Source organism: Osmia lignaria, chromosome 16 (assembly GCF_051020975.1).
Source record: "Osmia lignaria lignaria isolate PbOS001 chromosome 16, iyOsmLign1, whole genome shotgun sequence".
Lineage (NCBI taxonomy): Eukaryota > Metazoa > Arthropoda > Insecta > Hymenoptera > Megachilidae > Osmia > Osmia lignaria.
The window spans coordinates 1521893-1545758 of NC_135047.1; the positions used below are offsets into that span (position 1 = coordinate 1521893).

The 23866-nt window shown below is 38.7% G+C and overlaps 2 protein-coding genes across 9 annotated transcripts in view; both read right to left on the bottom strand.

The window, feature by feature from the left end:
• Positions 1-14077, bottom strand: part of Sema1a (semaphorin 1a) — a 145495-nt gene extending 131418 nt beyond the window's left edge. For both annotated transcript variants that reach the window (XM_034317200.2, XM_034317201.2), the window contains exon 1: positions 13551-14077. The gene's annotated coding sequence lies outside the window, so the exon portion shown is untranslated. The remainder of the gene's footprint in view (positions 1-13550) is intronic.
• A 1592-nt stretch (positions 14078-15669) lies between these two features.
• On the bottom strand, positions 15670-23718 carry Nedd4 (E3 ubiquitin-protein ligase Nedd4). Of its 7 annotated transcripts, XM_076693005.1 has the most exons (17): positions 23581-23718; positions 22489-22751; positions 21108-21308; positions 20865-21025; positions 20394-20562; positions 20196-20311; positions 19737-19860; positions 18995-19144; positions 18448-18498; positions 18067-18343; positions 17919-17977; positions 17760-17825; positions 17447-17676; positions 17255-17376; positions 16532-17171; positions 16245-16387; positions 15670-16177 (listed from the first exon to the last, which is right to left on the bottom strand). In XM_076693005.1, exons 2-16 carry the CDS (start codon positions 22639-22641, stop codon positions 16285-16287), a joined length of 2622 nt encoding a protein of 873 aa, XP_076549120.1. In that variant the 5' UTR covers positions 22642-22751; positions 23581-23718; the 3' UTR covers positions 15670-16177; positions 16245-16284. The 7 variants fall into 7 exon arrangements, with proteins under 7 accessions (XP_076549120.1, XP_076549121.1, XP_034173084.1 ...); XM_076693006.1 differs by having other exon boundaries at positions 15670-16387; positions 20394-20550; XM_034317193.2 differs by having other exon boundaries at positions 15670-16387.
• Positions 23719-23866: the final 148 nt, after the last annotated feature.

Genomic DNA, 23866 nt, shown 5'->3' on the forward strand with positions numbered 1-23866 from the left:
TCTGCATTCCAGCTGAAAAATCGAATGCACTCGGTCGACCGAAATGCCGTGAAGAGGTCGCTAACGAGCAACTCCGGGAACACTGGAACCGAGACTGGTGTATGGAATCGTCGAAGATTATTTCGTCGTGGAAAGTCAACGGAATTTCAACTTTCAACCGCGAAATTCCGATCGTTTCCGAGGACCCCGAAACGCTTAGGTAGAGGGTGAAAATTTTATCGAACAATAACGGAAGAACCATCGACGAATAAAAACACTCGGAACGATTACACGATGGATATATCCTCGGAAACGTTTTTCGTTCAGCTGCGACCTTCTCGTCGTTCTTCAATTTTCGATGCTCGATCCTGAAAGCGGGACGCGTCCCGAAAAATTCATCCTCGGAGGATATCGCGGCATTGTTGCGCGAGCACGCGCCCAACCTAATTTATCACGAAACGTCGTGTAAAATGTAATTTTCCGGCGAAGATCATTTCGATATTAGAATATCGAGGGAACGCAGCTGTGATCGGCAGTGGAAGAAGGACGTAGGATGAACAAACATTACAGGGAGTTTCAAACAAGATGCGAACTCCAAAAAGTGAAGATTCCCATTTCTTGCGACAGCGAAGGTGTACAAGTCCCTTGTTCATTTATGCGATAGAATGTCTATTTTAGAATCAAATTAATAATTTTGATTTGTTTAGAATCTATGATGTTCATAGATAATTTTGAAACAGCTTGTATATCTAGAAAGAAGTAAACGCGCCTCGTATCCCTCAGCAGACACGATGCATTGTTGAATATTTAAAAATTCTAATATGGAAAAATCTCGGCGCATCGTTCGATGTTTCCAGAGCACCGTTCGACGAACGAGCGATCTCGCGGTGAAAGAGAAAAGAGGAGAAGACGAGGAAGAAGCAGATGCAGAAGAAGACGAAGCAGGGGCGTTTCGGTTTTCAGCCAGGCATCGAGGATGGAAATACGAGCGATGGTGGTTCTCTTGTAAATGCAACCTCGCCGAGAGAGAGAGAGAGAGAGAGATGGGGGAGAAGAGAGGAGAGGAGAAAAAAAAACACGAGTAAAAGAGAGAAGAAGAGGCTACCTTGTTGCGGCACGATGCGCACAGCTTCTGCCTTGCATTCCGTGCATCCGTGCATCGCGGTGCATCGTGCAGATGCACTCGAGTAACGGATCCGTGCACCGCGCCCTCGTTCAATGCACACGCCCCCGTACATACATACGGTTGCCATCGACTTTCCCGTCTGATTTTTGCTCGCTGCTTAACTTTTTCGAGCCTTTTCAATATCTTTTGCCGTGGCGGTACACACCAGCTTCTGCCCTCTATTTTCCCCCGACTTCTCCTCCCTACGCCCTATCTATCTTGTTTTCCTATACTCCTTTTCTTTTTGTTCGTACCACGATTTTAATCCTTTTAGTTCCGAACGATATCGCATAATGACGCGGCTGTTGGCTCTGACAGCGAGCTAATCCCTACTGGTCACGTATAATTAGTGAAATTAAACGTGGCCGGCATATCGAACCGACACGGCACGCCGGCGGAAGGGTTAATTACACACGGCGTTAATTTTTCGTTCGATAGGAAACACGGAAAATGAATGATACCGCTCTCTGTGCCCCGGGGCCGTGTGGTAAATGGTACCAGGACCGTTGGAAATTCCCAGTAATTTTTACCCTTAATTATCTTTATTGAACAGGATGGATTCCGATCGATTCCGCTCTTTATTTACACACCGTGAATTTTACCGGTGTACGTTTCCCGCGATTGGGACACGAAACGATCTCTTCCGTTTACCATTTTATGCACGAGGAAACTGCATCGTCGCGGCAGGCGTTCTGTATTTCACAAAAGTGCGTTTCAATGTTTCTTCCCCCCCGATAAGAATTGCAGGTCACCCCTTTTCTGTCGCGTTAACACATATCAAGAACGTCCACGCGAACTGTTTCTACTCTCTTTGCTAGAAACCAAATTCTTCGATGCTTCTTTCTAATCTCAGAAGAGATTCCAGCTGGCGAATACATAAATAGATTTAACCTACGTAGAACCTGCACTGTATCATCGCGTTCGAGAAGCACTCGCATCGAAACGTACGACACCGAGGAGGAAATGGAAAATCCAAGTTGAAAAACGTAGATATCCCCTTTCTTCCGCGTAACAAGAAAAAGGAAGAAGAAAGAACAACATCACTCGATTCGACGAAAAGCCTGCCAACCGAGCAAAGTAGCACGCGTCGTATCGCGATACGAAGAACGACGCGACGCGTCCCGACGAACAGGCGCCTTCGTGTATACACTCGAGTCGCGACTACGGGATGCACACAGGAATAAATTGCACACGATGTAACGACAGACTACCAGATCATACACGGCCAATAAACATACAAATCTATTAACCGAAGGATACTTTGCCCTAGCCAAACACCCGACCAATGGATTTACAGTTGGTGATGAAATTATTAGAGCCACTGGCATAAATTGATGATTTTACAGAAATATTAATTCTTTAATGAAAATCCGAGTTAAACAAAGTTTTTGTTATTTTTTTATGAAATATTGATACTTGTAAAATTATGATACAGTTGAAAAAAGTGAAAGTTCTTGACTGGCCTGGAAATTCTTCAACAATTTATGGAAATATTTATTATTAGTAATAAATGTCAATTGAACGTTTGATAGAAGTAAAAGGCGGCGTTACGAAATATATTTCTTTATTTTTATAAGTATTTTTTTGTACATTAATAATGAAGAATTATTGATTAAAAACCTGAAAATTGTGGCTCTATTTCTACACAAACAAGAAAACCCCATTTTTCATACCATGGCTCTAATAATTTGATCAGCCACGTATGTCCAAACCCAACGCTAATCACAACCTGTTCCCTTCCTTCGGAGACACGCTGTGCATCGAGACGCAACGAGTAAATTGAAGACACGACGACGTCGGAAAACATTGGTCGAACGTCGATCAACTGGACAAGCTACACGGAAGTGATCCTTCGCGTAACCATTCCAACGTATCCGATTACCCGGGTACTTGTAACGTTGTTCGATCAATAGAAAAGAAAGGAGACACTCGGAGAGTTACATTGACAAGTAACAAGCTAACAATGATCGCATACGCGAAACAAATATACACTGCAAAGGACAAAGGAATTTCATTCTGGCAGGGTTTCGACGTACAAAACGCAGGAAGGATCACCCTAAACGTTAACTCGATATTTAACTTAAATTGCCCGGACATAAAGATTCGCAGGGCACGTGGCGCGATTTGCACGGATCGCAGGGTACGTGGAAAAGGGGGGCTCTAACAATTACCGGACGCTGCCAGTACACTAGGTGTACAGGATACACGTGGCGCAACAAACTTCGACATCACATTCCCTTCCCCGAGAAACTTATTCGTACAAATCTTCTTAGCTTTGGATTCGAAAGTTTCCCCGCAGCATACGCTCTCCCCTAACACTCCATCGAATCCCGGTTCTTTTCCCAAATAAATTCGGATCTTCTTTCCCGAATTCCGTGTACTTATGCGCGCTAAGTTATCGAGAAGCAGTCATAGCTGGTAATGTTGAAAGCAAAGTGGAAGAAAAAGGGAAGAAGACTCCTACCCGTGGCGTTAACGCGAAATGAACGACGAAACGGATAACCGGTGGAGATTATATTATGCATCGTTAAGTACGGAGATAAGAAAAATAGCGGAGAAGAGCACGGTGTTTAATTCGATCCCTTGTAGAGCGGTTGCACGATTTTCCTACGGGTCAGCAAGAGAGAATCGTACAAAATCTGAGACTCCGGATACCGAAACGATTGTGTGCGACTTTTCGCGCGATAAAGAACGTTTCAGAAGAGAAACAGGAGGAAAGGGTGAGACGCAAGGATATCGCGGGCTTTTATTGAGACACATGAAACAGAGAAATGTATGGGTTGTTGCGGGGAAAGTGCACCGCCATCGTCATGGTTGCTGCTGGAAATCGTATCGCGGCACCGATGAAATTCTAGCGAAAGCAGCAAGCTGGAAGGAAGGAACGCGCGAGGGAGAAACGGAGATTCCGCGAGCGTCGTGTCGTATCCGGAAACGATAAATACAGCGTTAGGGGAAGGCAGGAGCCCTGCTTGCAACGTCTCGTTCACGGTGACGCACCTCTCGCGCAAAGGGCAACACATAATTACAGAGAGCGCTCGCGCAAAAGGAGTACGCTCATGGAATATACAGGCTGACTCATAACGCGCGATAAATAATTGCACCGTTAGATGCAAGAAACTTTGAGAATCAACGTTGATACCGGCTCGTATTTAAGCTGAACGCGTAATGAGTTTATAAAAATTTCTTCTACAGGGTGATCCTCTCGCTACTCTACCCGAAAGGTAATTGATCTCGACTATTTTATCGGATAAATCAAGGTCGGTGAAGACGATAGGAAGTGTCCCGAGATCGATATCACAATTTAAAAAATCAAAATTTGGAGAACTAAGGAGAACTAAGCTAAGCTAATTCAAAGATTAGCTATTCTAGCTGATAACTTGGGTTGGGTTAGGTTATTTTTTGGATTCGAAATTATCAGAAAATTTTTGAAAAATCGTGATTTTTTAATCCGCCACGTGATATCGACCTCGGGACACTTGCTATCGTCTTCTCCGACCTTGATTTATCCGATAAAATAGTCGAGATCAATTACCCGGGAAACTGCAATCCAACCTAGAAGTCGACATCCCACTTCTGTCATCGCTTACTTAACGGAGGTGGCTCCTGCAGCGAAGACGGTTGTGTGCGTGAAAATGTGTTAAGAAAATATTCTGTTTTTCGCAGCGTTTAAATGGGACTTTTCTGCTCATTACACACATTTTCACGCACACAGCCTTCTTCACTACTGGGGTCAAGTAAGCGATGACAGAATGGGATGTCGACTTCTGCATTCTATTGTGCCGGCACTTCCTTTCGGGTAGCATAGCGAGAGAATCACCCTGTACCGTTTCCGTTTCCATTGAAGTGGGTCGCGCGTGTTGTGATACAGCCTGTAGAAGGTGTACGTGCACAAGGAGGGAAAAAACATCGGGGTGAATAGGTCTCAACGTACGCTCGCTGCTCCACAGATCTTTTGCACGAGTCTGCCCCACCCACCGCGCACTCTCGTTCCTTCTAATTTATTTAACGATAATATAATTAGTCATACGACGTTGAACATTTGAAATTTCAACGAGTTTTGAACGAGCTTCAGAGAAGAGCCAGTGAGAAGCAGGAAAAAACCGAGTTTTTCCACGATTTCCTTTTTCTTTTTCTTTGAACGACTCGTTCCAGTCGGTCGGTTAAACCGCGCACCGTAAGTTCAGCTAACTTTTCCACGAAATGTTGTCATTTTTCTACTTTTTCAACAAAATTTGAAGAAGCTATTTCGTTACGATTACGATACCTTTTTTTTATATATTCGGAATATAAAAATTTGCAGAGCTGCAACAGCAACGATAAACATTTTCCAATTCTCGGCGAAAGTTGGCCAGTTGAAAGAATTAAGGGAATCAGGTAAACGTACGGTTGGGAAGATTTTATTGGCGAGAAGGACTGTGTACGTTGGTATCGTTAGATAGGCGATGAATAAAGCTATAACCATAATCGGCTGGTTAGAATTTTATGGTTATAGCCAGCATATTTATGAAGCACGGGGGGTTAGGACTAAAGTTCAAGCTACCTGCACGCGGGTCAATCGGAACGTAATCCCTGCAGCATCGTTCTCTGCGAATTTCAATAACGCGCGGGCGCGTATCGATACGAAGGAACCAGGCCAAACAGAGTACCATTTCAATCGATCGAAACGTTGCCGCAAACTCTGTGTATTTCTTCAAAATCGTCCTTAGAAATTGAAAGAAGATATTCGGCAAACATTCGGAAATATACCATTTGATAAAAATCGAACGAGTAAAGGAATTTAATCCAAGTTACAAGGCGTTGAATAAATCGAACGATCGATTGAACGCGTGAGCCGACGAAGCAGAGAAAAGTGAACGGTTCGGTCGTTCCTATATCGCGTTTCGAAGCCAAACTATCGTAATTCTATGGGCAGAAATTAACGAAGCGACCGAATGGATACGGAATAATCCTGGCGGGGACGCAACGTGTGCCGTTCGAGATAAAGACCGGATCCTTTCTCGTTCACTGGGAAATACGGTAGGGAAGCCTTCACGGTGATTAAGCCGCGTCCGAAAGTACATACAGCGACGGTGGCTGCTCGCTCGGCTATTCGAAAGGACCAACGGGGGAATTCGGAACAGGGAACCGGCCGAAATATCGAGAAAATCGGTGTGCGGCTCAGCTCGTCTGCCTGAATTCTAACGTGTATATCCCTCTTTCTATTCCCCTTTTTCTTTTTCCGCTCCCTTTCATCCTCTCTCTGCACCGTACATACATATCCACCTTTTCACCAAGACCGCCTTATCGGCAGCCATCTCTTTCGAAAATCGTTTGAAAGTCGATTTTCAAAGCTTTTGACTCGGCAACAATTTGCAAATTGAACAAGATACAATTCCCTCGGTATCCGATACCGATATCGAGGCTCCCAGTGTTTTCAGATGCTTTCGCCAACGAAAATATGACATGTCTACGAATATCTTCTGACCCGAACTATCCTGCCGGACTACATTCGATGAAAATCGCTTGGTATTCCTGCTCGAAACTCTTCTCCGGTATTCTCCGGTTAGAGCTTCTTCATCGATTTTTAGCTGGTGCACGGGAACCAGCTGTAAATTCACCAGGGTATCGTGATGCACGATCTAAGAACGCGATAAATCCTGTTACCGGTACCGTGACTTTTCGTTTCTGCTCGTGTCGCGCCTTCGTACCGTGCAATTTCGATCCTTTAAAGCGACCTCTCCGCCCGAATATATCCTCCCATTTCCCCCTTTTCCTTTCGAAAAACGATCTCTGCACCTTGGACTGATATTAACGTCCAAAACTCGGCTTATTTTCCTTCCAAATTGCCGCGATTAATAAATATTCAATTTCGGAACGCGTAAATGTACAATATCATTCATAGTGCCCGCTCGTCTAGTGTATTTATTGAAATTCTAAATTATTGAATATTCTAAAGCTTTCATCACATGATTACGTTAATTATTTTAACGCTTTTATTAAATAATTAGATATTTGCTGCGGTTAAACTTGTACTCTAAAGCCAGTGCTTTTTCACTAGACGAACGGACACTATGATTATTTAGCCGGTTCAGCGAGTGGTGTATTTCCTGTAATTTCTAAGGTGACAACGGTATCTGAATAGCTCGGAAATAAATTGAACGTATAGCAGAGACTTTCGTTGTCTCGGTTTTCCGGGCATGCATATTCTTCGATTTTCCCCGAGATACACTTCGATCCAGGTCCTTCGACGCTTTGTAACTCGCCCGTTTGTTTGCCCGCGACAACAGGCGGGCTCTTCCTCTTCTACCCTCGTTTCCGGCTTTCCTTCTTTTTTTCCCCGTTCCGCTCGCCTCCCCTTTCCGCGGTCGTAACTTCATTCCTACGCGGAACAGGCAAATGTTATTTACGAGCAAAGCCGTCCTCGGTCGTCGACGACAGCGGAATCAGCGTTCTTGCTTCTACTCCACCTCTTCGTCCCTCTGCTTCTTGGTCGTCGCAGTCGCATCTGGCCGACACGGCCGTAGGATTCCGATTGAAATTCTCTCTGTCCCAATCAAACTCCTATTTTCCGCGAGGCTCTTGTCGTTAGACCAGAATGGAAGTCAGCGCAGAATCGAAAGGTTGGAAGGCTACTCGATGATAGCCGTGGAAAAGTGTTAAGCGAGGTGATATTTCGTTTCTCTGACCAGTCAAGAAGATAATCGCGTAATAATCGTGTTATTTTCCATCGATAGACGTGCGTGCGGCCGGATTCGTCCCAACAGACTCGTGGATCCGATTCTCCTGAGATCGCGATCTCGCATCCCGACATCTCGCCTCGCGATATATTACTCCGTTGCAGTGTATGCGCGTGTGTATATAGCTTATCAGAGGAGACTGAGGTCTCTCTCGAAAATGGATGCAATTCCAGGGGCGTACCGAGCGTTCCGCTCGCGTTTAGTCCTGCGATCTTCCACCCGTTCTGTACATATGTGTATACATGCATACATAGACCTGGTCCAAACCTAATATCGTGTTTTGACCCCCCCTCGCCGCCCCTTCCTTCCCTTTCGTTTCAGCCTCGCCTCACCCTCTAGCTGGCAGCGTAATCGTCCTCCTCATCCACTCGCCTCCCCTGTCTCGCTTTTGTGCTTGCAGAGGACGACACCCACCGCCGCTCACCAACACACGAGCCTCGTGTTTACCGGCTCCGCTGCTGCGTATCGTACACACCGTACCCGTGTGCACAGGGACAAAGTGTTAAAAAGCTCGTGTAACCGCAATGCGGATATCTCGCGTGCCTGTCGTCGCCGCGTACCTACACCGATCCCGATCAGCTTGCGCGATCCTCGATTCCGGTGCCCTTTTGTTTTCTTCCAATCACTTGGCGCACGCTGATTTTACCATTTTCCATTCGTTTCGCGTTCTCTTTAGACGATCTTCGTGGTACGCTCCTGGCGCGTCTCTTACCTGCTAGCCGGTACTCGAGAATCGGCTGTGCATTGTTACCTGCGACGGGGAGGTTAACGATGCTCGGGCATTTTTGAAGAATGAAAATTTCACCGTTAACTTGCCGTAAAATCCGCTAACTCCGAAGGCTGGCACGATCAACCCCTAACCGAAACGTGCGCAACCAGGGAAATTCCCTAACGCTGTTAAATCTCTGTTCGTCGTAAATCGAAAGCCCAGTTCTTTTCTAATTTCACCCCAACAGGCCTATGCTCCGGGTGTTATCTTAATTTCAGAACGTTCCATCTACTGCTTTAATTACCTCTATCGATCTTCTTGACTAACGATAAGAGTACACAGAGTGAAAAAGAAAGTGTAAAGGGAGAAGGTAGGATATCAACGAAATACGATGCAAATTCGCCTCTCTATATACCACGGGGTTAATTTCGAACGTCCAACGCGTTGGGATTCTGTCCTAGCAAGGTCTATGCCCGCAAGATTGGCAAGATAGGAAGGGGAGAAGGCAAGGAAAGGAATCGTCTACGATTGATCGTGCGAGCAAAGATGAAAACGACGTATCCCTGACCGGTCTCGAACGAGGGACTTTGATGGAACGACGAACACATTGATGCCGCATCCTCCGCGATACCTCTACCCCGAATCTAACCGAGTTTTTCTCGCGACAAAAAGAATTTTATCCGGCGGCAGTCGGTTAACGCCAGTTTTACCAATCGATTCGCTCCTACGCGGCTGAATAGAAGCACTTTTTTACCAACCATCGAAATGGTTCCACGTGGGAAAAGGTGGCTATGGAAAAACTTCTATAGCAACGATCGGTTCCACCTTTTTACCTTGATATATTCTTGCTTTAAAAAAAAAAAGAAAAACAATTATTATTATAAAAGAAGAATTCAAAATACGAAAGTGCACGAATCGGCAGGAATACGGTCGTGTAAAAAGGGAAGAGAACGAAATCCGAACGGTAATCTGATGGGTCCAGGAGGGGAAAAAACCATAGAACGATCGGTACTTTGTATCCCTTTAAACCCGACTGAAACGTGGAAGAAACACGAAAGAAGCTTGGGAAGAAGAGATGGAGAACAAACGGCTTAAGGTGGTGGCCACCCTCCAGTGTCTTGGCCTCCCCTTTGTCCGGGGAAGATCGCGTTATCGGTCGACAAAATATTGTTATCGTGCCGTAGCGATGGTTGAATCACTGATGCGAGAATACAGAGCACAAAGGGAGCCGTGCAAAAGGAAAGTCGATAATGATTGACCGGTGGCGAAGGTATACGTATATCGATGAGGAGCATCGGCGCGAACGGCAAAGCGAAACGGGTCGAGAAATCGTGGTGAAACGTGCTAGAATTCTCTGCCAACTCGCGACTATGTGCTGTGGGATTGCGACACGACCATTCCAGACTTTCCACGTAATCCAACTTGTACACCCCTCTCGACGTGTACGTCTTCGAGCGAGAAAAAAAAAAGGCTATACGCGACAACCACCCTCGAACGAGCCACAGACACGTATCGAACGAATAATTTTATAGACCGCTAACGTATCGGGGAGAGTAAAGAAGACCATCCGCGATTACCTCTAACAAGAAACATCGTTCGATTGACACGCTTTGATTTCCATGCAACTTTAACTCGTTAACCGCCCCGCAGTGAAAATGGGTATTTATTACGAGACGTATCGAAGCTCTAATTAAGAGTAGGAACAATTTTAATTAAAAATTTATTTGCAAATTAATTTAATTTGCCACCTTAATATTTTTCTACCGTTTTCTTTTAATTATTCGAGTACGTGTAATTCGCGATGCCGGTCACCGGTGACCCTCGCAGCGTTCAAATCATACGCTGCAAAATATGTTTCCTCCTCGAGGAAGCATGACCCGATTTCAGCCGACATCGCGTCAAATTAACGCGGTCAAACAGACTCCAAGTTACGTGTACAATTATCGCAAAGACAGAGAGAGTAACCGACGAGGGAATCGGATGACACGTGTTTCGCTCGACTACGAGTTGCAACTTCGGAAACTGGATAGCTACCCGTTTAATTTAACGAAAGTACGTAGCGGAGAATCGTTGAAGCCACTCTGGAACCTTGCTTCCTGTGTGCCTGAAGAATGCGCGACACTTTGGACGCAGTTAGTTAACGTAACGCCGTTTATTCGTCGGTTGAATAGTTTCAGACTTAACCGTAGTTCCTCGGTTCTTCTTCCGAGATACCACGTTCCGTCGTTATTTTCACGCGAATGTGATACAATTTCATTTTCGAAACAAGCCGTTTCTCGGCAAGCAAATAAACGTGACCAGACATGAATTTCACCCAGAGAGAAATGGACGAGAGCAAACGTTCCACGGTTTCCGGCTATCAGAGAAGCCGCTCGCGGTCGACCTCTTCCGGGCCCAATATCGATAACGAACATACGGGGGAAAGCCTTGCACCGAAAACGAGGGTAAAGCTTCCAGATAAGACGAACGATATTCGAGAATACCTAGCTCCTTGTTACGAGACAACTCGGCTTTTAAGAAAACTTTCGAGGGGAGAAGAAAACGATCGAGAGGCTTGGTCGACACGATGGAAAAGCCGATACACGTTTCTATCCATTAATCTCTATCGGCACTGCTCGAAAACGATTCTGTACCACACTTGCACCCAAAATCAATACCACCTTGCATCGTGTTCCCATCATTTAATCCTTTCCACCATAATTATTTTACTAGACCAGAGCTAGTAGGCAAATTGTACCCTTTGAACAGAACGCTAAGCATAGCTCGAGGGGAGCAACGTCACGAGTCATTAACACTTTAGCTTTATTTCTCCGATATTTATTATATTTTGCCTTATGGCCCAATCGTATGACTGCCGAGGCGTGGTTTAATTATCATTCGCTCTGGGCGGTAAAATAACTGCCCTGGAGGCATCCAATTGCCCAGGCCTCTACTATACTATGTACATCCTCTCTAACTCTGTTTTCTCTATCAAAATTTTACGATAATGCGCAACGAACTAATAATACCTCTATCGAATTTTATTAATTTAAAGGTAGACTTTCGTTACTGCTATGAAACAACCGGTCATTAACCCAAGGATTGATATCTTCCTCTCGTAGTTTGATTTACAACTTTCTATTAACCGAAACATCTGTCCCTATTGACGTTTGGTTTATCATCGAAATGTAGATTACTCTAAGAAAAGCAACTCGAGTTACAATGTATCCATTCACTGTTTCTGAGAATCGACTTAAATAATTGCATATGTACTACACGGTGGTCGATTCAATGTGAACGATGGAGATTAACCCTTTGAATGCTACGAACGCATATATGCATCAGGTGAAACGCACATTGTTTCTTGTATATCATAATCAAATAAAAGCTATCAATACATATTACTAATTACACGCCATGTGTTATCAGATTATAATGATGTGATAAAACAAATGAAATAAAAAAAAAAAGTAATGTGTTATTGAATTAATTCTTATTTCGTACACACAGAACGTTTAAGCCCAGAGTACTCACAAGGGACATTACCCAATCGACACCCTTTGAGTATGATATAGAACTCAAAAAAATATTTAACACGTATTTTTTTTCATCGGCAATCGTCCATGCTGAAGGGGTGAAAAAAATGACAAAAATAGATTATTTTCAATATATTTTTTAAACAAATAAATTTATCAAAAAGGTGTTCAAAAACACACAAATTCCATTTTGAATTTTTCCCCTACACCTAATAATTCCTGAAATATTCAAGAAAATATGTTTTGCAACCCCAACTTTGAGGGCTATTTCCACCCCTTCAGGGTGGATCATGGAAAAAAAATACGTGTCAAATATTTTTTTGAGTTCTATAACATACTCAAAGGGTATCAAAATCGGTGTGTGTCGATTGGGTAATGTCCCTTGTCAGTAGTCAAAGGGATAACATGAGAACATAGCGAAGACACAAAAATGTTGTCGATATATTCCTTCAATCAATAGTATAAAGTAGTTATCACCCCAAAGGCGATTTCGTAATGGGAGGGATCAAAAATACTGGAGGCTATCGGATCGGTTATACAGCGTCACGGTGATAAATAAGTGGAATGTTCTAAAAGTTTTAAGAGCAATTTCCTCCACCATTTATTCATCTACATTTGCTTGAAATTCTTTTTACGATATATTTCTACCAACGAGCATACACATTTTTATCAAAACTTAGTAAATTATAGAACAATTTAAACGGCATTTATGTATAATGAAAAATCGTGTAAAAAGAAAAAAGTAAATTCCAAATTAGACACGGTGGCGTATTGGAGCAAATTGTCTGTCCTTAGTGCACGATCTAAGGAAGCTTGTTAGGTTAGTGAAATGTGTGTTTGCTCGTTTCCCGACGAGAAGGCAACGATAACAAGAGCGCTCCGAAACGATTCTCGGTTAATGTCGCGACGTTAGGTTCGTCGACACCTTTTCGGGTATACCGTGTGCCTCTGCGTGCGCATACAAATATTTTATGCACGCGTACATAGCCTTGGACCGTCCGAAAATTCGATGCCACCCCGTAATGAAGAGAATCGAATTGTGGCGTAAATTAGGCACACGCTTTCGGAATTTCCCTGTCGAAGGTGTTTCTCATTGGAATTATCGAGAATCGACTCATGAAAACGCGTCACGCGTCGAATGAATGAAAACTCGTTGGCATGCTCCATTCTTAATGCGATCCTCGTGTCGCTTCGAAATCAACCACTCCGAATAGACCGGAAACGAGGCTCTGTACCTCCTTTTCAAAAGCTCCATCGAATAACGCGTTTATTTTGTTTTATTTAAAAACATACGAACGAGTCGAACGGGTGTAAAATGCCCGTGAAATTTGTCCGTATCGAAATCGTCGATGTAACACTGCGATCGTCCAAGAGGGTAACGAACCCCGCGTCGGTTTTACGGAAAAACCGAGGCTCGACTCGGCACGATATCGACGAATGTAAACGATAACGTTCATTGTACTCACCGCAATGCAGTGACCTCCACGCTTGTATCATGCAGAGCTTCCCTCCTTCGTTGCTGCGAGACTCGTGAAACGGGGGTTGAACAAGGGCTGCTGCTGTCCGTGACAGGAACCACCGCATAACCAACAGTCACGTTTCTATCAGCACATCGGTTCGCAGAACGATCACTTTCTACACCGCACCACACGCGTCTGTGTCAAACGAACGCGACCAGCCACCGTTTACTTTATGATACAACACGAGCAGCCCGCAAGAAACGCGGAAACGAAAAAGTTTTTCGGCCTCGCAGGACCGCCGAATCGATGTGTGATGTTACACTTCCCAGCTGTCTTTTTTGATTCTGCGGATGTGCTCGCCGCTATCGCCATCTGACGGCGCTTGCGCCAACTCTCGTTTAAAATACCCCGCGAATATTCAAACCCTTGAAGGAGGTTGCGTATATATTGTTACGAGTAAATTGTTATAGTTATTCCATCTGATTGTTTAAACATTTGTATCGGGATACAATGAAAACATTTATTCTAGAAATATATTGTATTTTACGGTGTAATTTATTTGTATATATATAGACTCGTTTCCGACAATATCATATAAGAACATAATTTATTGTAATCCTTAAGGTATTTAATTATAGCATTAACGCTTAACCATTGTTAGGATATATATATATATAATTTCGCCATATTTTGTTAATAGTGAATAATCGCAAGAACTTAATCTACAAGCATTTTTTTTTTTTTTTTGTTACATATTCACTTGTCGTAAGTGTCGTACAAATGCATACATCATTGTAATCGATATATTACAAGATACATGCTCTTATATTTACATACAAACTAAAGGGGAGATAAATCGCAAGTTAAATCGCGTATCTTTCTGTCAATACAGATTTATACACGAGTCGATAAATCGTGTCACATATTAAATAAGACGAAAAAATTAAGTCGCATTTTACCTGAAATTATAATGAAATCATTTTGCAACAGTGCTCTTAAAAATGATACATTAAAACACGATAATAAAGGCGCGATTATCCGCTGAAATACATAAACATAATCCAAGGATTGAATTGAAAAACAATTAAGTAAATATCGCGTGAAGCAGGTGACTAACAGACTTATGTTTCTACCCGACTACAATTTTGATTCAACAAGTGGAACAAAAATTCTACGATCGTCAAAATAAAGTTACTCGATTAAAAATACATCAAAATAGATTATTCCATTTTAAATTACGTTTATAAACCATGTACATGTATATACGATACGAATGCTCGCCATAGTAACACGTGGAATACGCAAAATTCAAAGTAACCAGAATTTAAGGCCACAAAATTTGTCTCGTAATAATAATTATTTATTATCTAACGGGACGTATCAGTTTACAATAAAATAAGCTGTACAAACAGGATGGAATGTTTCGTTAGCTTTAAATGCTAAATACGTTTTTTTGTTAGAATGCTTGTTACATTCTCGGAATAGTTATTATCGTACAAAGTAGGCATTTACAGGTAACGCTAATCACGGAATTTCCGGTTAGTTAACTTCGTGCGTTGTATAATATCACTTTCGATAAAGAAAAAATCTAATGTATTCATTCTTCCGTATATTGTCATATTGTACAATACATATGCAAGTTTCATGTCTCTCATTTCTTTTATCTAATGCTATATACAATGAGCTAAGCACAGTATAATTTTCACTATCGATTCTCAGAAGAACGTACAAGAAGAATAGCTGTTGTTAAGGCAAAATTATTGTTTACATGATACGTAAATAAACCACGTTAATTGTGTTTCTTACTCGGTTCAATTTGTGTATATTTTTAAATTAAACAACTTGTCTTTTATTTATAATAAAATAAAATTAATTAAATTACGTATTTTACAATGTCTCTGATTCTTCTTGCTACATCTTCTTACAATATAATTTCTTTTAAATAGTTTAAACAAATAAAATCACAACTTCGAAGAGGTAATGCTACAATTTGACACAAGTTACGTAGCGTCATTGTATACATAACAATATTACAGATTTTGTTTCCATTGTACTAATGTGAATGTAGTCAAAATGTAACGCGTTTGAAACCCGTGACAAACGCAATGCAATATAATTTATACGGTTTTCTTTTTTTTTCTTTTTTTTTTAATGTTCTTTAATTGCGATTTTAATTTTTTTCATTTGTAAACTTATATCCATAAATTCCTTCCGTAACAAGTCATTTTTATCAACAGAGTAAGACAAGGAATTAATAGATTATGACCTTATCTTAAAGTTATTTACAATTAATATCAGATTAATATTTTTTTTTTCTGTAGTGAAAAACAAAGTTTTTCCCAAAAAACTGTTTTAAAAGTAAACAGTCAAAATATGAAATTACATTTAAAAAGTGAAGTGAATTAATAAATTGTAATTTATAAGTGTTCGAAGCAGGATTTGAGATTACTTCCAAAATGTTTTTTTATCATTAAATATATCTTATAATTTTAAAAGTGCATCATGCGTAAAATTGTTTTGAACTATTGATAGCGGCTAAGTAATATTTAAACTTTTTTTTTCTGATTTGTCTCAATATTGTAACTAGCAGTTAAAAGACATCTAAGCCTTCAGAGTGCAGAGAAAAGTTTATCCTGTTAAATAGTTTATCATATTAGACAGTATACATGATTGTGTATGTATATGTATGTATATATGTACATTATATTACAGATATCATCATGAAAAGGGGTATTTCGTGCTAATCCACTCCAGCAAAACCTTGAGAACCTTCAATTGCTTTTACCAATTTCTCCCTGAGTTGTTGATAACTTTCGTAAGGAGGAAGATCAATACGATTAAAACTGGAAAGGGAATATTGACCGTCAGATACATAGCAAAATCGTTTAGATATTTTTTCAACGATGTTTGTAAAACAAACACAACAGTGTAAGCAAAATCCGCTACACCTGCTGATCTACGTCATTTAATTAAAGTCAGTTACTTACCAAGTGTGAGCTCTTGGATAATTGTCTGGTGTTCCCCACTTTTCAATTGTAAACAACTGTGGTCCATTGCTACCATAAAGTTCCTTAAAACCGTTCATTGGTACTCGAGACGTGCCAGTAACAAACTGTAAAAGTCTAGATCGCATTTCGTTGCTAAATGAAAGTACCACTCGCCAAAACCACTGAACGACAATATGATTTGCGTGATAGTCTCCTTTGTACAGCGTGTTCTGTTTCCAGTCTTTTACGTCAATATGTTGAATACCACACATCAGTAATTCGAGTTCGTGTTCGTCAAATATTTTTACCAATGTCGGCGGAATAAGAGCATTGAAACCTTCTAAGAATGCATTCATCTGTTCTTGTACTCTCGACACAAACCGCCACTGTATCACCAAACCAATATATTCGTCTTTATTTTCGTCTGTCAGCGATATATTAGCACCGTCTGGTTTAAGTTCTCTCTGAGAAGTATGACCAAAGCTTTCTTCGTCAACACAAAACGTCAATTCTAATTCACTAGGATCATTTTCTTTGATCCACAATAGAGAATTGTAATATTCGGAATCAACACTTTCCATGTCTTTTAAATCGATTGATTTACCCAACATCATTTTGTAAAATGGACGAATGAAAAATGCTGTTAAAAAAGAAAAATATTAGTTTCATTTATATCTGCAAATTACCAAGTACTTCATAATTTTAATACAAAACAAATTTTACCATCTAACAGTTTCCCGTGATAAACAGCCATACCCGCTATTCGACCAATAAATTTGAAATAATTCAAGTGTTCCTCGTTACATACTCCCGAAAAAGGATTAATTTGCAGAGTATAATTATCCCTACGAACAATTTCGGTTATTATCGTTTGTTACTTCTTACACTATACGAGCAAATAATAAATACACTTACGTAGCGGAATATTCAAACAATCCATAATAAGGATTGAACATTTCTTTAGACAAAAGGAAAAACCATTCTCGGGCTAGACCTCCGTAATCTAAGCCAACTTCCCCTTCAAACTCAACCCACAATTTTGTTTTCAATATTTCGACTCTGTTGACTGAACTAATTATACGGTAGGAATCTTCTAAAATGTTATTTCGGCTAACTTTTATTTCAAACTTATTAGGAACATTGTTCTAAAAAAGGAACAACATGATTATGATATTGTAACGATATTAGACTTCATTAAAATGATCATTCCATTGTATTTCGTACTTACAGGCTTTCTTAACTGGGATTTAAGATATTCGTATTTGCGTTTATAATCTCTTGAATATGGTACAGCCTGTATAAATACCATAAAATTATTCTGATATAGTTCTTGCAATGTATTATTTTAGCAAACGTAATTTTATATATTAGAAAATATCAGACTCACCGGTCCAGCAATTTGAGGATTGGACATACGTGGATCTTCCCATTGTGTTGTCCTTGTATCTATGTACAAAAAGATAAAGATAAAATAATAATATAATAAAATTCAATATTTTGACGTGTTGTACAATTAAGAATTAACATAAACGTACTATGATCAATGAAAAATATTCGTCCATCTGTGTGTACCCTCTCTTCCCAACCCTCAGGAAGAGGTCCAAGTTGATCTAAATCGCTTCGTGATGTCGTAGAAGGGGCAATATGGTTAGGTATCGAACTTGGACGCCCCGTTCGAGGGTCGATCCATGTTGTTGTCCTTTCGTTATGATCAATGAAAAATACTCTACCATTCGGAGCTATCTGCATACCCCAACCAGGTGGTAATCCTTCGTCGCTTGACACGGGAAGCGTCGGTTTTGGACTTTCAATCTAAATATCAAAGGATGATGAAGATTAAGGTAAACGTTTTTAATTGTTCACACGAATATTGAGTGACTGTCAGATAACACTTTTTAACTAAGATCTCTACGCACTTGTTCGGACGATCGCCTAGACCCAGCGGGACTATCCACATTGTCGTCGCTCTGTAAACGTATTATTAACATATTTTACATCAAAATATAATTTTGTATAAAATAAATACAAACTCACATGATAATCACGCTCATGTAATAATGTCAACTTATTGTGCAATAAGATGACTTACATCTTACGCACGTTCAACATTTGCCGATATATTAAGCGTTTACTGTTATATACTATTTGTAAAAATATTTTTAAGGAAACAGAATTAAACAAATTCATGCAATATATCAGATACAGAAATTTAAAATAAAATTCTAAATAAATATGCATATGAATTGCATTGCTGAAGGCATAAAAACCCTTTTAGCCAAATATTCCGGGGAAATAATCACATGCAAATGCATGGTGAATTTTCTGAAATATCAGTGCTAGGAAGCAAATATCCTTCTTTCGTTTTCAATATTGAACTTCACTGGTATAGTACGAACACGCATGTAAATGTAAATAAAAGCATTGAATAGAACTGAAAGTGAGCATGTCTACGTGTTTGAGTACCTGGTCTTCACTTTCACTAAGGTAGCCACGTTGATCAACAGAATGTCCAGAGTCTGAAGAAGTATCCCCCATACCCCCTCCCCTATGATTCTCAATCTCATTATCTCTCGTTTCCGAATCTTCACCTTCCTCGCGGAGAACTTCACCATCCTTACACACACATGCACAAAATTGCTACATACTGCATGCTAAGTATTCTATTTGTTAAAAAATTATCATATCTTTGAAATATTAGTATTTATCATTTTTTGTTTCTTTCACGATTCATGCATATCTAGCAATTAGTAAATCGTTAGTTACAATCATATTTTTCATTGCGACGTTACCGCATATTAACATAGGTATGTATAAAAAAGCATGTGTATATCTGTAGTTGCCAAAATATAATACACTTATAAATATTGAGTAGGACTACGAATGTGTTCAATTGATTAGAGATTTTTTTTAACTACAACTTGTTAAATTCATTACACAACACACCTCAAGTCCTACACTTTTTGTGCGTGTGTGTGTATGCATCTATATACACACATACGTTTTACATATGGAATATAAATATTATTATAAAGATCAGATAATACACAGGGCACATATGTAAACAGAATATCATACTATAAAAGAATTAGTTACGATAACAAAATACATTCAAACTATTAAAAGTTAATGTACAAGAACTCTAATTATATAAGTCACATTGTTTCATTGTATTTATTGCAATTAAATGATTTAGCATTAGCATTACCTGATTAATTGAACTCCTGTGTCTGTTTTCTTCATCCGCGCTAATATGGAAACGTCGCTGAAATTCAGTTGCTGCAGTACTGAAATTTCTCTCAGATGTCGTATTTCCACTAGGTGAAGTAGTACTGTAAATATATTTTAGTATCTTACAAATATCAGTATTCACGTTCATAATTTATAGATACACGCAATAGCGGCTTGACAATTGCCCGCTTTAGGAGCACTAAGAGAGAATTTTTCTCAGAAACGGAGAATTATCAAGCGTCAATGACACGCGTGTTTGCTTCATATTGTTATTTATCTGACAGTTATACATTCGGTAACTATCTAGAAGGCAGAGTGGGGTGCACGCGCATATGTGACTAATGCGTACAAATACGGGAAGTTTCTAACAGGGAATTACCTAGCGACTACTATCATTATGATTTGTTTTAAAAAGTATGTAATATGTTTTACATACGATTCTGTTGGACATTCCCATTGTGTAAATCTTGCTATATGATTAACATAATATGTTCTTCCATTTGCATCCTGTCTTTCTTCCCATCCTGGTGGTAGAGGTCTATTAAGGGCAACCTATAAAAATTGTTTAAAAATATTATTTATTGTGAATGTGATATTTAAAATTTATCAATTTATCCATATTATATATATGTACATCTGCAACCTGTTCCATTGGGCTATTATTTGGTTGTTGTACCATTTCCCACCCTCCCGAGTCAGTTGTAGCATCTCCATTATCATTGTCAACACTTGATGTATCAGAAATATATGCATGGTATACCTCCAATGTACCCTTCACTCTCGAACGCTGACTGGAATGATTACTAGCCATATCCTCGTAAGTTATTCATTTTGCATTTGCAAACAAAATATACAAAAGAAAATATTTTAATAAACTAAATAAAAAAACTGATATAATGCAAAATATTATAGCCTACAGAACTCAAAACATTGCAGAGAAGTGCATGTGAAAATGATGGCAATAAAAGTTAATGAATAAATTAAGGATACAGATGCAGTTATCTAAGAATTCAAATTGCATAAAAATTCATAAACAAATCATTCTAAATTAGAAGCATAATAAGATACATATATAGCTCCAAGCATACATTATAACAGCACTTACCTACGGGGTCTTAGTAAATAACGTCTAGTAGGAATCGTACGACCTTCTTGTTCTTTAGGCAGGTTAATTAATGTTAATTCTATCATTCCAAGAAAATCATCCCTTGTCAATCTATTTTCATCAAAAACTTGTAATACTAATTTGTGATCAACAGGTTTAACCTGAAGATGAAAAGTAGCTATGTATTAAATCTCACATATATTTAATTCGACATGTCACCAAAGTACATTATATTAATCTTACTCTAAATATAAACTCTTCCTCCCAAGTGGGATTCAAAGTTTTTTTCTTAGTTTTTGTGAGGGCAGAATCCACAGTTTGATCACCATTTATAGTATTTAAGTCAACACGTACATATGGATCGCTTGCACCAAAGATATCTTTCTTTGCTAATTGGTGTGCAGCGATCACTTTTAATCTCAGCTTGCTAGTAGCTTCATTCCTCTGTGCAAAACACAAAAACCCAAATATTATAATACAGTTAAATTGTGGTTATTAACTGAATCAATGATCATTTTATGATAGCTCATATCACTTTTTTTTATATAATATAAATTTATAAGAAAAGAACAGCTTCTTTTATGAATCATTGAAATGTCAAGTATTTTATTCAATTGTATGACTAATTAGGTGATAATATTTTCCTGTTCGTTTTTGTGTATTTCACATAATAAAGGTACTTTTAATTATTTTATTACTTATTGATAAGATTGATTGGAGTTGCTCAAAAGGTAAACGTAATAAAAACAACTTGTATTGGAATTTTTAGTTAAATAAAAACCTACAACGTTAGCATAACAATCGTAAAATCAACAACTCTCTGGAAGTAACACCCTTTCTGAAGTCTATCAATCAAAAATCCAACCTGTACTTGTCAAACTGTCAAAATAGTTACGTACGGATTCTCCGTCAACTCCTGGCGGTGGATTATATCCGTAAACATGTTCTTCTGCCATTAACGTTATATGTAATCGATTTTTTTTTAATCGTCGACTGCTGTTTCTTACAATTTAGAGAAGTTCACAGTTTCTTATGTGCCATCAAGAAACCTATTTTGTCTTAACCCCTCTCCGTCACTATTGCATGAACGAAACGGATATGACATACTCCCGCTTAAAGATGGCTAACTTCCTTTCAAATATTTAAACATAACTAAAAATTTAATTTCTTCATTTTATCTACGTTCCAATCAAGAAACTTATCTTTATCCTCACGAAAATACTTGCCCCTTTATAAGACACGTTACTCTTGATTCTTTAAATTATATTAAGGACTATTAAAAAGGAACTTAAAGAAAAAAGTTACATTCTACATAATGCTGAAATGAATAATATTCAATGCGCCTGCGAATATCTTTCCGAATTTTCCTAAATAAAAGTCTTTCGTCATTATACGCAATAAGTTGAGCGGCAATATCGAAATTACTTTTGATATAAGTAAGGTTTCTATTTAACATTACCATCATATTTGAACAGTTAATGTGTGTAAAACGTAATTTATGCGTTTTGGAATGTATTCTTAATGATTATCAAAACACTGTTTTAAGGGCTTTATATTAACAGACATATGAACATTACAACAATTGCATTTTAGCACGTACGAGGAAACATGATTATTCACATACCATAGGCTCTGTCAGTGAGACTCGTCCAGGTCTTGTATTAGCTTGTAGTACTCTAGATGCAGAACGATGCTGGCTGTTCCAGGTATAAGAACGATTCCTCTGAGGAGGTGATTCAACACCAGCATATATTGGGTAGGTCAAAGTACCTGGCATCTTATATTTTTAAATTCTGAGTACCTTCCACATTGATACAAATGTTCTTCACTATATCGATTACATGTGTTTTAGTTTTGATATGTGATATTAATTAATAAACATAATTCCTAAACATAAAATAAGAATAGTTATTTTAAATTATGTTAATGCATTAAAACCAAATTCAAATAAATTTTACGGCACTTTAAGTATAATTGCATATGAATCTAACATTAAATGGAGTATCAATAAATAAAACTAATGTTATTATTCTTTGTTATGTAACAACTATAATATAGATGAAAACATTACAATAGATACTTGATATTAAATAAATTAACGTTTTAAATTGTATTTGTAACACAACATACAGTATTATTGGAATAATATGTGTATATGAATACATACTAGTAACAATAAGATTTATGCAGAATCATTAAGCATCAATACAAGGTAACATAAAGTGTTAAACAAAATATGATTAATTGAATAAACACTTTTCAAGAAAACTTGTACAATTCACGATTAACTAATTATTCATATATATGATAATTTATATTAAAACTTTTAACAGAAAGAACATAATGCATGATCGTCCATAACTGAAAATCCACTTATTTCTGATGTGAACGTTAAATATAAAAATCTTTCGAGATAAGAAGAGTGCTTTAAATCATTAATATGATAACACGTACTTGTTCAACTACGAAATTAACTACTACATTGAAAGTTAGATAAACATACAAACAGGTAATTGTTCCATAAACTATAAATGATTCAAATAAAAGTCTATAGAAACGATTAAAAATAGAAATTACAAAGGTAATTATCTAACAAATAGTCTATAATGTATACTTATTAATGTTTCGAACAAGTATCGTTTCTTGATATAACCATAGTATTACTTTGTGTTTTCATGATATGAAGATATTTAATTGATTATTTTATTCAACTTGCATTTGTTATATAGGTAGGGTGGCGCTCTTGAAGTTGTTAAATGTCAATCTTTGTCTGTTTCTGAGTAATTCGAAATCAGTACAAAAAAAATGTTCAATACTTGTATAGAAACTTCCGCTTCTAATACGTGAATACGTGACATATTGAACGTAACACGTATTCAAAATGTTAGTAAACATTCATTTGTGTTCGCAAATATGTATATGTCATTAACAATCAATATAAAATTAAAGTAAAAATAATAGTCAAGCTTGTAAATAAAACACAAGTACACTTTTAGATTTAT

Coding starts and splice junctions, on each gene's coding strand:
- Nedd4 (XM_076693005.1), bottom strand. CDS start 22,641: ATGCCAGGTACTTTGACCTACCCAATATATGCTGGTGTTGAATCACCT. Junction 17,978..18,066: donor AATATTTTTCATTGATCATA/GTACGTTTATGT, acceptor TTTTGTACATAG/ATACAAGGACAACACAATGG. Junction 17,172..17,254: donor TCACGGGAAACTGTTAGATG/GTAAAATTTGTT, acceptor CTTTTTTAACAG/CATTTTTCATTCGTCCATTT.